The sequence below is a fragment of the Coregonus lavaretus genome (assembly GCF_964263955.1).
Source record: "Coregonus lavaretus genome assembly, chromosome: 38".
NCBI lineage: Eukaryota > Metazoa > Chordata > Actinopteri > Salmoniformes > Salmonidae > Coregonus > Coregonus lavaretus.
Window position 1 is genome coordinate 4,728,239 of NC_140025.1, and position 14,898 is coordinate 4,743,136.

Here is a 14,898-nt window from a genome sequence, read left to right on the forward strand (position 1 = left end):
ACACTTCTCCAGCGTGCAGGTGGCCATCGAAGGTGAGCATTTGCCCACTGAAGTCTGTTACGACGCCGAACTGCAGTCAGGTCAAGACCCTGGTGAGGATGACGAGCACGCAGATGAGCTTCCCTGAGACGGTTTCTCAGATGATCCCGCAGGTGAAGAAGCCGGATGTGGTGGTCCTGGACTGGCGTGGTTACACGTGGTCTGCGATTGTGAGGCCGGTTGGACGTACTGCCAAATTCTCTAAAACGACGTTGGAGGCGGCTTATTGTATAGAAATGAACATTAAATTCTCTGGCAACAGCTCTGGTGGACATTCCTGCAGTCAGCATGCCAATTGCACGCTCCCTCAAAACTTGAAATATTTCTGGCACTGTGTTGTGTGATAAAACTGCACATTTTAGAGTGGCCTGCTATTGTCCCCAGCACAAGGTACAGGGATGTAAACAAATTTGTGCACAACATTTTAGAAATAAGCTTTTTTGTGTGTATGGAACATTTCGGGGATCTTTTATTTCAGCTCATGAAACATGGGACCAACACTTTACATGTTGCGTTAATATATATATATATATATAAATTATCTTATTTTTTTAAGAGTACAGATTATTGTATGGGACAATATACAAACATTTTTGAGAAAGATAATTAATACCAATACAATTTATTGAGAAAATGTATTTATCTTTTCATTTTGATAAGAGATGAAAATGCAATGAAATGAAGGTTATTTGTTGATATAAAAATCAAAATGTACCAATTTTAAGGTTGTGTCATTAGATTTGGGGTGGAGTCGCAATAAATTATTGGGGGGAAAATGTGGTCCCCAGAAATTCTGGCTGAAGAAGTTTAAATACCACAGCACTAGAGGGTGCCATTCACTAACAACATTACTTATGCTTGTAGATAAACCATGCAATTTCATGGTACTGTTGGGGTGATGCATACAGCTTATGTCCATACCCTGTACTCAGATTCCCATGAGGCTGTGCTTCGCTTCAACGCTGCTCCTACAGAGGGCTATGAGAATGACGTGGGCAACAAGACCACCATCCGCATCATCAACTCTCAGGTGAGTGCCCCTCCTCCTCCTGTGACTTTTCTTTAATACTCAGGACCTCCTATTGATTGACAGTGGATTCACTGACACTCTGCCCTATGAAAATGATTGAGTTGCTCTAGAGCTGAGTCAAACCTCTAGTCAGATCACCAGTGGTGATTTTAGCATGTAAATCTTAGTGTGGAAAACCCCCCCCCAAATTGGGGGATGCATGCCAGTAAAGCCACTACACAACACAACACTAAACAATACATGAACTGCACTATAACGGTGACAAACGGTGCCCACAAACTGTTAGGGCCTACATAAAGCTGTCCCTACTGCAGAGTCCCAACAGCAGTCCCAACACCTTACCACTACTACGCCTGGCTATCAGCGGAGCCTTGTCTGGCAGCGAAACAGTTCATTCAGCCTCATTTACTGCCTTTAAAAAAAACATAGATGATATGGCTGACTTGCTTAAACAAATGTGGTTTTTACTGACAATTGAGATTTACAAACTATGGCATAAGGGGCAATCCGTAATTTTGATTAAGACATTAATGAGCGAGCTAGGACGAACGTAGTCAATATAACTATTTGTTCAGCACTTTTGAAATGTACAGCGACAGAATTCAGAACATGGGCCGTTCTTACAGTGTTCTCTCTGTACACCAAGTCAGAACCATAGGATAAATAAAGGGGGCATATAAGCAGACAATGAAAGCTCTTAGAATATTCGATGATTACATTTCTCTAAAACAGGTTATAGGCTACATGTGCACCACCAAGTCAGAACAGTAGGCGAAATTAAGAGGGGAAAATATACCAAATTATTAGGGTGAGGCACAGGGCTACTAACAGCTTCCTACACAACATACTTAGTATTACTTTCTTAGCTACAGTATACATATCTCCCTGGCATATTACATCATTTATGCAGCAGCATACAATACATTTTTGGATTCACCTTGTTGTGCTGTGCTCACTTGAACAGGAAGGTGGCGTGGCGGTCCTTCGTGGGCAAATTTTGTCATCAAACTTTGTCATCAAAGTCTGGCATTCTCTGGATTTATGGCGCTTTCAAGACAACTGGGAACTAGAAAAAAAACAAGGTTGAATCATGATGACGTCAGTGATCTTCAGGTCGTAGCTCTAGAAACAGGCCCGAGTTCCCGACTTACAATTCCGAGTTGGATGACCGTTCAAAACGTATTTTCCCAGTCGGAGCTCGTTTTTTCCTGAGTTCCCAGTTGTCTTGAACTCACTGAAGTCAGATTTTCCAGTTCTGAGTTAACAGTTGTTTTGAGCGCGGCAGAAATCATGCTGGATTGACAGCATGGCCAATGTTGAATGTTTATCATTTTAAGCTTGGAAAAGAGAACCTTAAACCGAGAATTGGGACCACACACCCACTCCACTGAATAGCAGGCTAGTGATTGCTTTGCAGTGCTTGCAGTTAGCCACTGATCCCTTCCAAACCACTGATTGTTGAATTTGCGATTTCCAACTTGTTGTGTAATGTTTATGTCCAATGGCCGATGAGCACCGATACGTTTTATCTATTATTTCTCTTCATTATAGCGTCTGCTAAATGACTAAAATGTAATGTAAATGTAATTATTTCTCTTCATATGACAAGTATTAAAAAGGATTTGCCAGTAGATTGTCGACTTGATTCATGATGATGACGGCTAGCTAAGATTTTGAAAGTATGATGTTGACATGATCAGTCCAATCAAAGCTACTGTAGATATAATGTGATTTGACATCATTTTATCTGTGGCCAATGACCTTGAGCCTTCTTGGATGGGCACTTCTAATGTAACTCTATGGTAGTACCCAAGGGGCTTGAATTTTCGAGCTCTACCCTTAGATTTGGCAGTGACGTAGTGTCCCCATGAGTGACAGAACACTGAGCCAATCACGGCGCAACTAGAGAACACTACCAACCCCTACGCTCCATATTTTCCGCTGGCTGCCCCACCACCACAGAAAGCACTGAGTTAGGCTGAAACACCTGCATTTTGGAGCTGCCTTACTCAAGAAAGCAAAAAAGAGACCATGTTTGTATGGAGGCTTTATTAACTCAATGATTCTATTTTTATTTTTGACATTGTTTGCAAACTGATATGTGACACGTATTAATACCAAAATTACATGCAAAACAGGCAACCCCCCAAAAAATGTGGGGCTCAAAACAGGGGCTCTGCCCCACCTGCCGTGAATGACGGCTATAATTATGATCAGTCTATAATTTTAATGGTAGGTTTATTTGAACAGTGAGAGACAGAATAACAAAACAAAAAATCCAGAAAGACGCATGTCAAAAATGTTATAAATTGATTTGCATTTTAATGAGGGAAATAAGTATTTGACCCCTCTGCAAAACATTACTTAGTACTTGGTGGCAAAACCCTTGTTGGCAATCACAGAGGTCAGACGTTTCTTGTAGTTGGCCACCAGGTTTGCACACATCTCAGGAGGGATTTTGTCCGACTCCTCTTTGCAGATCTTCTCCAAGTCATTAAGGTTTCGAGGCTGACGTTTGGCAACTCGAACGTTCAGCTCCCTCCACAGATTTTCTATGGGATTAAGGTCTGGAGACTGGCTAGGCCACTCCAGGACCTTAATGTGCTTCTTCTTGAGCCACTCCTTTGTTGCCTTGGCCGTGTGTTTTGGGTCATTGTCATGCTGGAATACCCATCCACGACCCATTTTCAATGCCCTGGCTGAGGGAAGGAGGTTCTCACCCAAGATTTGACGGCACATGGCCCCGTCCATCGTCCCTTTGATGCGGTGAAGTTGTCCCCTTAGCAGAAAAACACCCCCAAAGCATAATGTTTCCACGTGTTTGACGGTGGGGATGGTGTTCTTGGGGTCATAGGCAGCATTCCTCCTCCTCCAAACATGGCCAGTTGAGTTGATGGCAAAGAGCTCTGAATCATTCAGATGTTCATTGGCAAACTTCAGACGGCCCTGTATATGTGCTTTCTTGAGCAGGGGGACCTTGCGGGCGCTGCAGGATTTCAGTCCTTCACGGCGTAGTGTGTTACCAACTGTTTTCTTGGTGACTATGGTCCCAGCTGCCTTGAGATCATTGACAAGATCCTCCCATGTAGTTCTGGGCTGATTCCTCACCGTTCTCATGATCATTGCAACTCCACGAGGTGAGATCTTGCATGGAGCCCCAGGCCGAGGGAGATTGACAGTTCTTTTGTGTTTCTTCCATTTGCGAATAATCGCACCAACTGTTGTCACCTTCTCACCAAGCTGCTTGGCGATGGTCTTGTAGCCAATTCCAGCCTTGTGTAGGTCTACAATCTTGTCCCTGACATCCTTGGAGAGCTCTTTGGTCTTGGCCATGGTGGAGAGTTTGGAATCTGATTGATTGATTGATTGATTGCTTTTTTGGACAGGTGTCTTTTATACAGGTAACAAACTGAGATTAGGAGCACTCCCTTTAAGAGTGTGTTCCTAATCTCAGTTCGTTACCTGTATAAAAGACACCTGGGAGCCAGAAATCTTTCTGATTGAGAGGGGGTCAAATACTTATTTCCTTCATTAAAATGCAAATCAATTTATAAAATTTTTGACATGCGTTTTTCTTGATTTATTTGTTGTTATTCTGTCTCTCACTGATCAAATAAACCTACCATTAAAATTATAGACTGATCATGGGCAAACGTACAAAATCAGCAGGGGATCAAATACTTTTTTCCTTCACTGTGTCAGTACAGCTATCAGTCATTTGTCTCCCTGCAGATCCTGGCCCAGCCCAGGCATCGCTTCAACACAAGCTCCTTGTATAAGGGTATGACACTGGTGGCCTGGGATCCTGCACCGTACTCTGTGGACCTGCCCAGGGTAGGTCTCTCTGCTCTCTCTCACTGTCAGTCACGCGCTGTAGTGTGTGTGTTTGTGTATGTATCATTTAATGACTTTTCTCCTGGTTCATTTTAGGGAAAATGTGGTGCAGAGTGAGCCAGCAAACATTGCCTGCCATTGTGTCCTTAATCAAAGCACTTAACACCCTACAATTGCTCCAGGAGCACTGCACTGCAGCTAACCCATTGCTTCCAGCCCTTCGGGTGGTGTGTGTGTGTGTGTGTGTGTGTGTGTGTATATGTGTGTCTCTAAATGTCTTCTAAATGGACAATAAAGTGCCTCATATTTGATCAAAATCATCTTATAATTCAGAAAATGTCAGTGTGTTTAGCTTCAGGTATCTGGTGTGGAGCTTACACAGACCCCTTCCTGAGATCCTGTCTATGGTTGCAGTGTTGTTTACATTTAGTAGAGGCTTTTATCCAGTGCAACTAACAGTCAGTTAACCGACTGTGTGAATACGCTGAATGGTGACAGTACTTCAGCCTTTGAATAATGTGGGTCACGTGTGAATCTCCAGATGCTAGGAAACATGATGACCAACTGGGTGGTAATGAGGAAGAGCTGATAGATACAGACAGATCTTCTGCCGTTTTCCACTGACTTTAGACTTACTCAGTCCTGGTGAGGTGGGGAAAATGGTTTATAGTTTATTAGTGTTCATCAACAGGCTATAACCTCTGGAGATGCTCCATCTTGTTTTCAAAGGGGGAAAGTAGTTGGTTTAAAGTAGTTTGACAAATTGCTGTTATGTTGTCCACAATTGTGGCCTTGAAGTGTGAAAGGGAATTCTGCCCGAGTTCTTTGTTAAGACACTGGTAGCATTTCAACAAGGCCATCTTCCAATCTTCCGTTCTCAGTGTATGCGAGACACGATTTGTTTGTCTTGTCAGTTGAAAGAGCTTGCCTAACAATGGTCCTAAAATCAATCACAAAAAAAAAAAACATGAATTCAACTTTTCTTTAGAATACACTAATTTAGGCCTTGTCAGTTCGTTAGAATTTCCACATCTTTTGTCACACAGTTCAGTAGGCAAACTGAAATGTCATTAATAGAGCAGACACAATTCCTTATTTTACATGCAGACAGGCATGTTTGTTCTACATGAAATATTTGTATCTGAATGTTCCACAACGTTGTGCCCTGCTGAACATACCCCTGTACAGTATATATGGAGCACAATGTAATAATGTGTTTTACATTACCTCTGCTGTCTGTCATGCGTCCAATTCCCACTGTTCCATTGGCTGAACACACAATGGCATGGCATTAGTTAAAATACAGATTGGACACACACACAAACACACGGCCAATGATTAAGTGCTGCATGTTAATTAAGTTATTATAATGGCATCCACTTAAATGGCATTGTTTGTGTGTGTGCGCATGTACAGTATGTGTGCGTGTGTGTTTTTGTTTGTGTGTGCACGTGCATGCGTGCGTGTTTGTGTGTGTGTGTGCTCGCAGTAGTGCGTATGTGCTTTTATATAGCCTACTTTACTACATGCACCCAATTTGTATGGATGGCTGAACACATTCATTGGGACTTTACCAAGAAATTTGCTCCAGATCCAGAATACATTTTTAACGAATCACTGTTCTGAATGTAATGCTTAAAAGGCATCATTTACTCAATTTTACCCAACGTTATCATGACTGTTTTGAAGAACCAAAGACTTAACAACACAGTATCTGTCACCTAGCAGCTTAACATTACTGGGTGTCAGATCAAAGGCTGATATGTTCACTCTGCAGTCAAAGAATCACCACGTTTATTGAGCAGATTACACCTCTGTCAAACTCTGGCACCATATTCCCTATATAGTGCACTATTTACTGTAGGGAATAGGGTGCCATGTGGGATGCAAAATAAGATCAACTTCTAGAATATAGAGTTAATTAAAGCATATCTGCTGTAGTCATTCATCAATACCTCCATTATACCTGCAATGGAAATGGGGGAATGAGTTGGTGTAACAAACTTTGACTTTAAAAGGTTGCGCTGCAAGGTCTCTCATCAGATTTTCAAGGGAAATATCCATGCCTGACTTTGCTCGCTGAATCATGGATTTAACTGACTCTTGTGTAAGCAGTGGTGTATGAAAGGAACATGTATTTATACAACATTTTAGCTTGGGGCGTTGGGACTCCTGTGGCGCTGTAGGACTCCTGTGATGTTGTGAGTCAGTCAGTATGGTGGTGAAGGATTCAAGCAAACCTGCATCACAATATTGGCGCAATAGCTGTAGCATTTTAACATACATTCTTTCCCATAGTCAAATAAAACTCATTTTAGGTACTCTAGAAATACAGTAGCAGGTAGACTGCTCTGTAGCAGGCTGACCCTGTTGTGCTACAGGAGTAGTTTGATTAAACAAAGACACTGTGTCAACACTGCAGTGGCAGCAGTGAGTCTGACCCTTGGGAGGTGTTGTCATGATTGTGCTGACTGGAGTAGCAGCGCTCTATTTCAGATAACTTCAAACAAAGATGCTTGGCGCTGACTGAAGTGTCCTCTCCTCTCCTGTCCTCTCCACCTCCTCTCTTCTTCAGTGGTACAGGAACCCAGACTATGACCTGTTCAACCCGTACGAAGAGCGCCGGCGGCTCCACCCCACCCAACCTTTCTACATCCTTCACCCCAAGTTCATCTGGCAGCTGTGGGACGTGATCCAGGGGAACACCCAGGAGAACATCCAACCTAACCCCCCATCCTCTGGGTTCATAGGTGGGCACCCATCCATCCATTTATCTGTCTGTCTGACCGCTGTGTCTGAAATGGTACCCTGTTCCCTATGACAGGAGCACTCTTCAGCCAACGTGCTTCGAATTCACAAAACTTTATTAACTATTGAGATGCAGCACATACTGCAGGCCTAGTTCAGGACACATATGGTGGTATCCTTGGTTCAATGAGACAAGCAGGCTTTAAGTAAATGGTAGCCAGGAGGATGCATGTTTATTTATTAACGATTGGCATTCCAGGAAGTCGATTATCGATTATCTAACCTCATTAAGCAAATACTCATTTTCATATTGTGCCCCGTTTTGATGTTTTGGAACTCTGGGAAGGGCAGAGCGGTGAGACATTATGAGAAATGATGTGAATATTAAGGGTAAGATTAGGGTAAAAAAAAACATGGGCTATTGTCAAAGTTAAGCAACCTGTTTCACTTTGAATCGTTTTTTCAAAGCGAGTTCACAGTTACATGTTTTACATCATATGTTTACACTTATGCATCTATACCATTCTAAACCTGCATAAAATATTGCCACTCACACACGGACCGAAAGTACGGAGGAGAGTCCAGAAAGAACAGCGGAATGGTGATTCATTCCTGTGTGTGTTTGTGTTGTTTCCCCTCTTGATTTGTTCTTAATTTACACTTTACAGTGGGAGATATTAAACTGAGGAGGGGGGGGGGGGGGTGTTACAACATAGACCCCATGGCAATTCCTGGAATCCCAGCAGGAGGGCTTGAGGGGGTCGTGTCGCCCCGGGCATGCTACAGTGCTACCGACATACACACACACACACACACACACACAGAGAGAGAGAGAGAGAACACCCACTCACCGCTAGCAGCAGTACTCAGTGAGGCAGACCATGACTCACAATAGGGTTTTATTTCGGGTGCAGTCCATTTATTTAACTGTTTTTGGGTTACAGTTTATTAGGCAGTGAGAGGCAGTGCTGTTCAGTTTGTCATGTGGATAAAGACAAGCAAGTTCTGTATGATGGCTACAGCCAGTCACTGTGTGGCAGCCCAGCGGGGTGCAAGGCTGTTGACTGCCTGCTGGGAGCTGGTCGGTACCTATGTATATCATTTAGAGTAGCATACTGAGGCACATGTCAACATGCAAAGCTAGATACTACATGACCCAACACTACAGGCACAGCAAGATGGTAACTTTAACAGGTTGTGGCTTTCATACAACACCTCGCTGTCATCCCAACACCTCGCTGTCATGGTTGGATCAGCAAATACTGGTTTTATCAGCAAGTACTGGTTGGATCAGCAAATACTGGTTGGATCAGCAAATGCAGGTTGGATCAGCATTGTTTCCACATTGTCATAACTGTAAACAACATTTCAGTTAACTGACAATTGAACATTGATATGATCTCTTTTGCCCAGTGGGATGATGGCTTCAAGAGTGCAAGACAAGTGTTGCAAACATGCACATTTTCTGTTACACTTCTCCAACTGTTTCTGGTTTATTACCCTCCTCACCCTGCAATGAAATGGAAAATCCCTTCACAGTGTTGCCATACATTTAATACCAGTTTAGAATGTAATACTAGCCAGCTTTACACAGATCACTCGGGTGCATCATTTATTAAATGTTCTTACGCACAGATATGATCTTAAATAGTTAAAATCCACAGCTATATAGTGATTTAATAACCGTGAACTAGGTGTGAAAATATTGATTTAGCAACTTAGTGTGATCTAGAAATGAACATGATTATGTGTGATTTACACCTTTTTAGTTATGTGTATAAACATTGTGAGGATCCTTCATATTATTTAAAGAACTGATGGTATGCTGAAATGTAATATAAAAACTAAGCAAATAAATGAGGCCCCAGGTGATTTGATATCACATATGCAAAACAAGGCATTCAGCTTCACCAACATCATTCACATAGGCTTCATATATGCTTTAGAACAAATTCATAGATGAACTGTCTGTTATTGCGCATCATTGGAAAGGGCTACAGTTATGACAACATACTGTAACAGTTATGACAAAAGCCTTTTTTCGCACTGTAACAGTAATGACAACACTGTAAAGCCGATGCAGTCTTAATACAACTCTGGGGTCTATCGACGTAACACATGTAACAATATGAAAACGGAAGCCGAGGAAAAATACACATTTTTTTTATTTTCAAGTGAACACCACTGTTGCGTTTTCTCACGGCAAGACTTGACAGGAACATATCTACACCTTTACTGAGTAACAAAGTAACAGAGTTGACCATCTAGACGGGTTGGGGCGGTTGACACACCCTTTATAATATGGATCATCAACTAGATTCAGCCACGGGTGGATTTGTTTTCTTGAGCGGATGGTTGGGGGCCAAAACATAATTACTGCCAATTGACCGCAAGGGCAAGAAGCCCAAACAGATGTACAATTTACTAAAGCATAATCATTTCAAAACAGATTTCCACAATTAAAATCACTTGGAACTGATTTCATGGTGTTTTTACAGCCTTATGTCCAACAATAAAAGTTCCACAAAAAAATAATTATATATATTTAGTTATTATTCTTTTTTGGGGGGCAATTAAAACCACCCGCAGGCTGCCAGTTGGGGTACACTGTTCTATAAAATAATGGATCACAGTGTAGTTTCTGGGGTGATGACGTGGAATAGATCACTTTGTGAGTAGAAGATATTGGTAGTTCTCTGTCTGGGTAACGTTGTGGATTAGATCACTGACTGTGCGTATAGAAGAATTCTCTGGTGACACAACACCTCATGATGGATCATTTCTGGGTAGACTGTTGGTGAGGTGGCCTCATGATGACAAATCACTATGGAGAGTTGTTGGGTGACGCCACATGATATATCACTGTGTAGACCGAGTATTTGGTCGACACCACATGACAAATGCCTGGGATAACACCATATCCTCTGTAGAGTTTTCGGTGGTGACGCTATCATATGACACAGTGGATCACTGGATAGCATTTGTCACGTGGGGGAAAAGGGGGGTGGGTTGAGAGGGGCTTTGGGGGGTAGTGAGGGGGGAACGCGGCTGTCCACAGGAGGTGATCTCTTGGTTGGGGTCTGGGTTGGTCTGTTCGGAGATGGGGGTGGTGACTTCATGGTTGTTAGTGCTACACTCCACCGTGTGGGGATGGTGGTTATGGTGGGTGGCGCCGGTGGAGAGCTTGGGGGTGACGGCTATGTTGTTGCTGTGGCCCCGGCGGTTGAGCTGGATGACGGTGGTCTTGGAGGGCATGGAGGAGACGCCGTTCTCAGAACTGGGCCGCTTGCAGTGGAACAGGATCAGGAAACACCTGTAGAACTGCAAGGGAGGGAGAGTGTGTGAGTGTGTGATAGGGGCACATGTGGGAGAGGGTGTACATGAGAGGGAGTGTGTGTGTGTGTCGGACACATGTTTTACATGTGAGTCACTCCCCATTTTTCAACACAGACTGTAAACCCATTTCTTCAGACATTTCCTAACATAAAAACAAGTAAAAAAACACAGGTGCAAACTAAGGGTCGGATTCCAGTGAATCTCCATGGTAAATTATTTTCAGTCTGTCTGGGAAACTAGCCCTAAAACATTTTGACCCTTAGATCTCAGTATAAGATGTAATTAATGAATCTTTGCCCTGTTGTTTTAATTCCAGGCATCGTCCTGATGATGTCGCTGTGCGAGGAGGTCCATGTCTATGAGTACATCCCCTCTCTGCGTCAGACAGACCTGTGTCACTACCACGAGCGCTATAGCGACGCCGCCTGCACCCTTGGGGCCTACCATCCCCTTCTCTTTGAGAAGCTACTGGTCCAGAGGATGAACAGCGGCTCCCAGCATGACCTCAAGACCAAGGGCAAGGTCACGCTGCCGGGGTTCAGCACTGTCAACTGTGGGCCATGACCCCTGACCTATGGCCATCAAGAGACGGAGAGTGCCGATACTAATCAAGCGACTGAAGAGGCAAAGTTAAGTCAGTGCTGTCGTCTGTGGGCCATGATCTGGTGTTTGACCTTTGACCTATGACCTGGACCGCTCTCTGGCAAATCAGGATGAAAGTGAAGAAGAGGAGAGTGGTGCCGATACTAATCAATCTTAGGCTGTAGAGGCTAAGCTAGCGTGTTTCATGTCTCACACAATGGTTATCCTCGAGAACTACCTTTGTCACAATGGATAGTCAACAACTGAAGCTGCTCTCGCCATCAGGTTCGGAGACCAGAGACTATGTCAGGGTGTTGAACTGATAGTTGTTTCACAAGCTGTTTAAACATAAAAATAAGTGAAATAGTGTTTCCAATTAATTAAAGGCCGAACTCTGAAGTGACGCCTGCAGAGGAATGTATTTGTTTTCGCTGAGGCTGGAAAAAGATAGCAATAGTCAACCTTGTTGTAAGGAGGGGGGCGTTTAGGGCATGTGGATGTCATGTTGTATTGTGTAATGAATTAGTCCTTCAGGGATATATGTATTCCTACTGGAGAGAGAGGTCATCTTTTTAAGGTATTGTTCTAAACTTGTGACACACTGTTGTACATGGGAGCGGTCTGGGTATGAATGTGGAAAAGTGATCTATAGATTCAACTAATGAGATGCATTTTCAAGTACAGGTACATTTAAGCAGTTCAAAAAGCATATTGTATTCCTTTGGTTTAAAATATTGCAGACCTTATGGGATCAATTCAGGGATAGTAGTGTATGTAGGTCTATGGGGAAAACAACCACTTTTCTTTTCACTTTTTTAGCATGGACCAGTCTCAACCTAACCCCTGATCTGTGTGTGTAAGGAACTTTCTTATCGGTGTTCTCATGTTCTCGATGTACGTACGCTATTTAAAGTTACTGCACCTGGACGACCAGATGTTAAAACTGACAACAGTTACTTTTCCTGGCCTTGACATTGTTCTACAGCCACACTGTGTAAACAGAATGTAAATGTGGTTTGCCTATAGAAGTCTGGTCAAGTGTAATGCAGTGACTGCAGCTATGAATAGTTTTTGAAGCACATTAATGAATTGTGTTGCCTTTGGTAATGGTGATATAGATCTGTGCCAAATGTTCCCTGTGTGAAGTTAACTGTTCGTTAACACTAAGTCTTCTAGGCGTTAACCACTACAAAAGCAAAGCAGAGGCCTCAGCTTGGAAATATAAATGGAACAAAATGTCCTTTAAGATGATTCATTTGTTTGTGTACATTGTGAATGGAATGCGAAAAAAAGACAGCAATAGAAATGTCATTTTCCTTTTGAATGATTTTTTTGAGAAGTGTTAGTTGATCTACTGTTGAGGGTTAACACTATAATATTCACACCTTTGGGATCTTTAAACAAAAATAAATGTGTTTTTACAGATCATTTTCTGTAGACAGAATGAGTTTGTACTGAACATAATAATTTGTTCGTTTGTATAAATTTTTTATTTCTTTTCCATTGTTTTCTACTTAATCTGTTGTGAATAAAGATATTGTACATGCCTTGTGATTTGACCCTTGTCTAACTAGCTGTTTAACTATGTATCCCACAATTCAAGAGGCAAAGGCGCTATCTCAAAAATGTATTACCTGCTCGTCTCCTCCCTTTGATTGATAAATACTTGACCAGTGGAAGAAATTATGGTGGAAGCTCCTCTTTGGGCTGGCTTTCACCTGGTCACATCTTTCAGATCAATGTAATGAAGGAGAGGAGGTGAATAGAGGACAGATTTTGGGTCTATGTTCTGCTCACCTGTTTGTTCATGAGTATATAGATGAGGGGGTTGATGACGGTGCTACTCTTAGCCATGATGGAGGGCACCACGGTTGCGATGGGGGTGATAAGGCCCGGGTGTCCAAAGGTGGCCATCATGGCGATCACGCCGTAGGGCATCCAGCACAGCAGGTAACACACCACCGTAGTGATCACCATGAACAGGATGTGGAACTCTCTCCGCCGCGCCGCCGACTTACGGATCCGCCCCACCTGAGAGGAAATGATCATACATAAAGTTGTGCACAAACGTATATGAATGTATAAATGTATGTCCTGAGAGGCCAATCACATAGGAGGATGTACATTAGGAGGATATACAAGGTCTTGTTCCAATACTTAGAGAATAGTTTAATTTCCTTCCTTCACTGCTTAGGCTAATCAATGTTTCTATTTTTTTGTTATATATATATGAAAGCATCCTTTCCCTCCTTGACCTAGGCTAATCAGTGTCATACTTGCCACCAATCAACAATACTTTTAAAAAAAGCATCCTTCCTTCCTCCTTGTAATAGGCTAATCACCGTTTCAATTATTTTAATAATAAAGACCTTCCTTCCCTACTTGACTATTAAGTGACCTGACAGGACTGGATGAAGGAAGCAGGGTTTCCAGTTCACTACCTTTACCTATCCTGTCATCAGTTATTGCTTCAACTTCCAGAAAGGCAGAGCGCTTTTTTCAAGATTCATCCCAACTTATAAAAAACACACGAGGCAACTGCCTAATGATCTAGTAACAAGATGTTTTCTTTATAGGAGATCAGTCTTAATTGCAGTGGAGGAAAGTGAACCAAGTGTTGTTAAAAAAAAAGTACTCCATCTGTCCAATGAACACAGTCTTAATCATGTTATTCCTCTGTCTGTGAATGCATGTTTCTCAGTTTCTCTCTCTTTGCACATTCTCTCTCCCACTCTCTCTCTTCCTCCTAGAATTAAAACCTTCTTCTTCTCTCAATCCTACCAATCTGTAACCACCAACTTCCTTTCCAAGCGTCTCATTCTATAGACCACTGAAGACAGAGCATCTTTCTACAGGAAGTCCATATGAAGGAGTAGTAGTGAGTACATATTACAGTACGTCTCTCTATATACATATATAGATGCAGCATTATGTTATTCTTATTGTAGGCAAATGGCCTATTAGCTGTTTTATAAATACATGACGGTAAACATGCAAGTGTGATTTGGCAGTTAAACTGCAGGATTACCACTGTGGTAGTATGTGCAATAAGACATTTTAATGGTAGCCTAACAATGGATGGTAGCCATGGTAGACGGGCGCTGCTACCAACTCAGTCGCCTTGTAGTTAGAGTGTCCGCCCTGAGATTGGAAGGTTGAGAGTTTGATCCCCGGCTGAGTCATACCAAAGAACGTAAAAATGGGACCCGGTGGGTCTCTGCTTTGCACTCAGCATTAAGGAGATAGACTGGAGGTAATGCCCTGCGATAGACTACCGTCCTGTCCAGGGGGTGTCCTTGTACATCAAGCTGCCTCACGCTACAGAAACA

General features: G+C 42.6%; 2 protein-coding genes across 2 annotated transcripts in view; one reads left to right on the forward strand and one right to left on the reverse strand.

Annotated features, from left to right (window-relative positions):
- The window catches only part of LOC311112363 (beta-galactoside alpha-2,6-sialyltransferase 2-like), a 26,408-nt gene extending 13,286 nt beyond the window's left edge, over positions 1-13,122 (forward strand). The window contains exons 3-6 of the mRNA XM_084155449.1: positions 972-1,069; positions 4,802-4,903; positions 7,479-7,653; positions 11,304-13,122. Of these exons, the coding sequence (XP_084011575.1) occupies positions 972-1,069; positions 4,802-4,903; positions 7,479-7,653; positions 11,304-11,551 (623 nt within the window). The 3' untranslated portion in view covers positions 11,552-13,122. The remainder of the gene's footprint in view (positions 1-971; positions 1,070-4,801; positions 4,904-7,478; positions 7,654-11,303) is intronic.
- LOC311112366 (vertebrate ancient opsin-like) overlaps positions 10,619-14,898 on the reverse strand; it is a gene marked incomplete at both ends in the record, with an annotated part of 20,237 nt that continues 15,957 nt past the window's right edge. Inside the window, 2 exons of the mRNA XM_084155453.1 lie at positions 10,619-10,972; positions 13,367-13,600. Coding sequence (XP_084011579.1) covers positions 10,619-10,972; positions 13,367-13,600 — 588 coding nt within the window. The remainder of the gene's footprint in view (positions 10,973-13,366; positions 13,601-14,898) is intronic.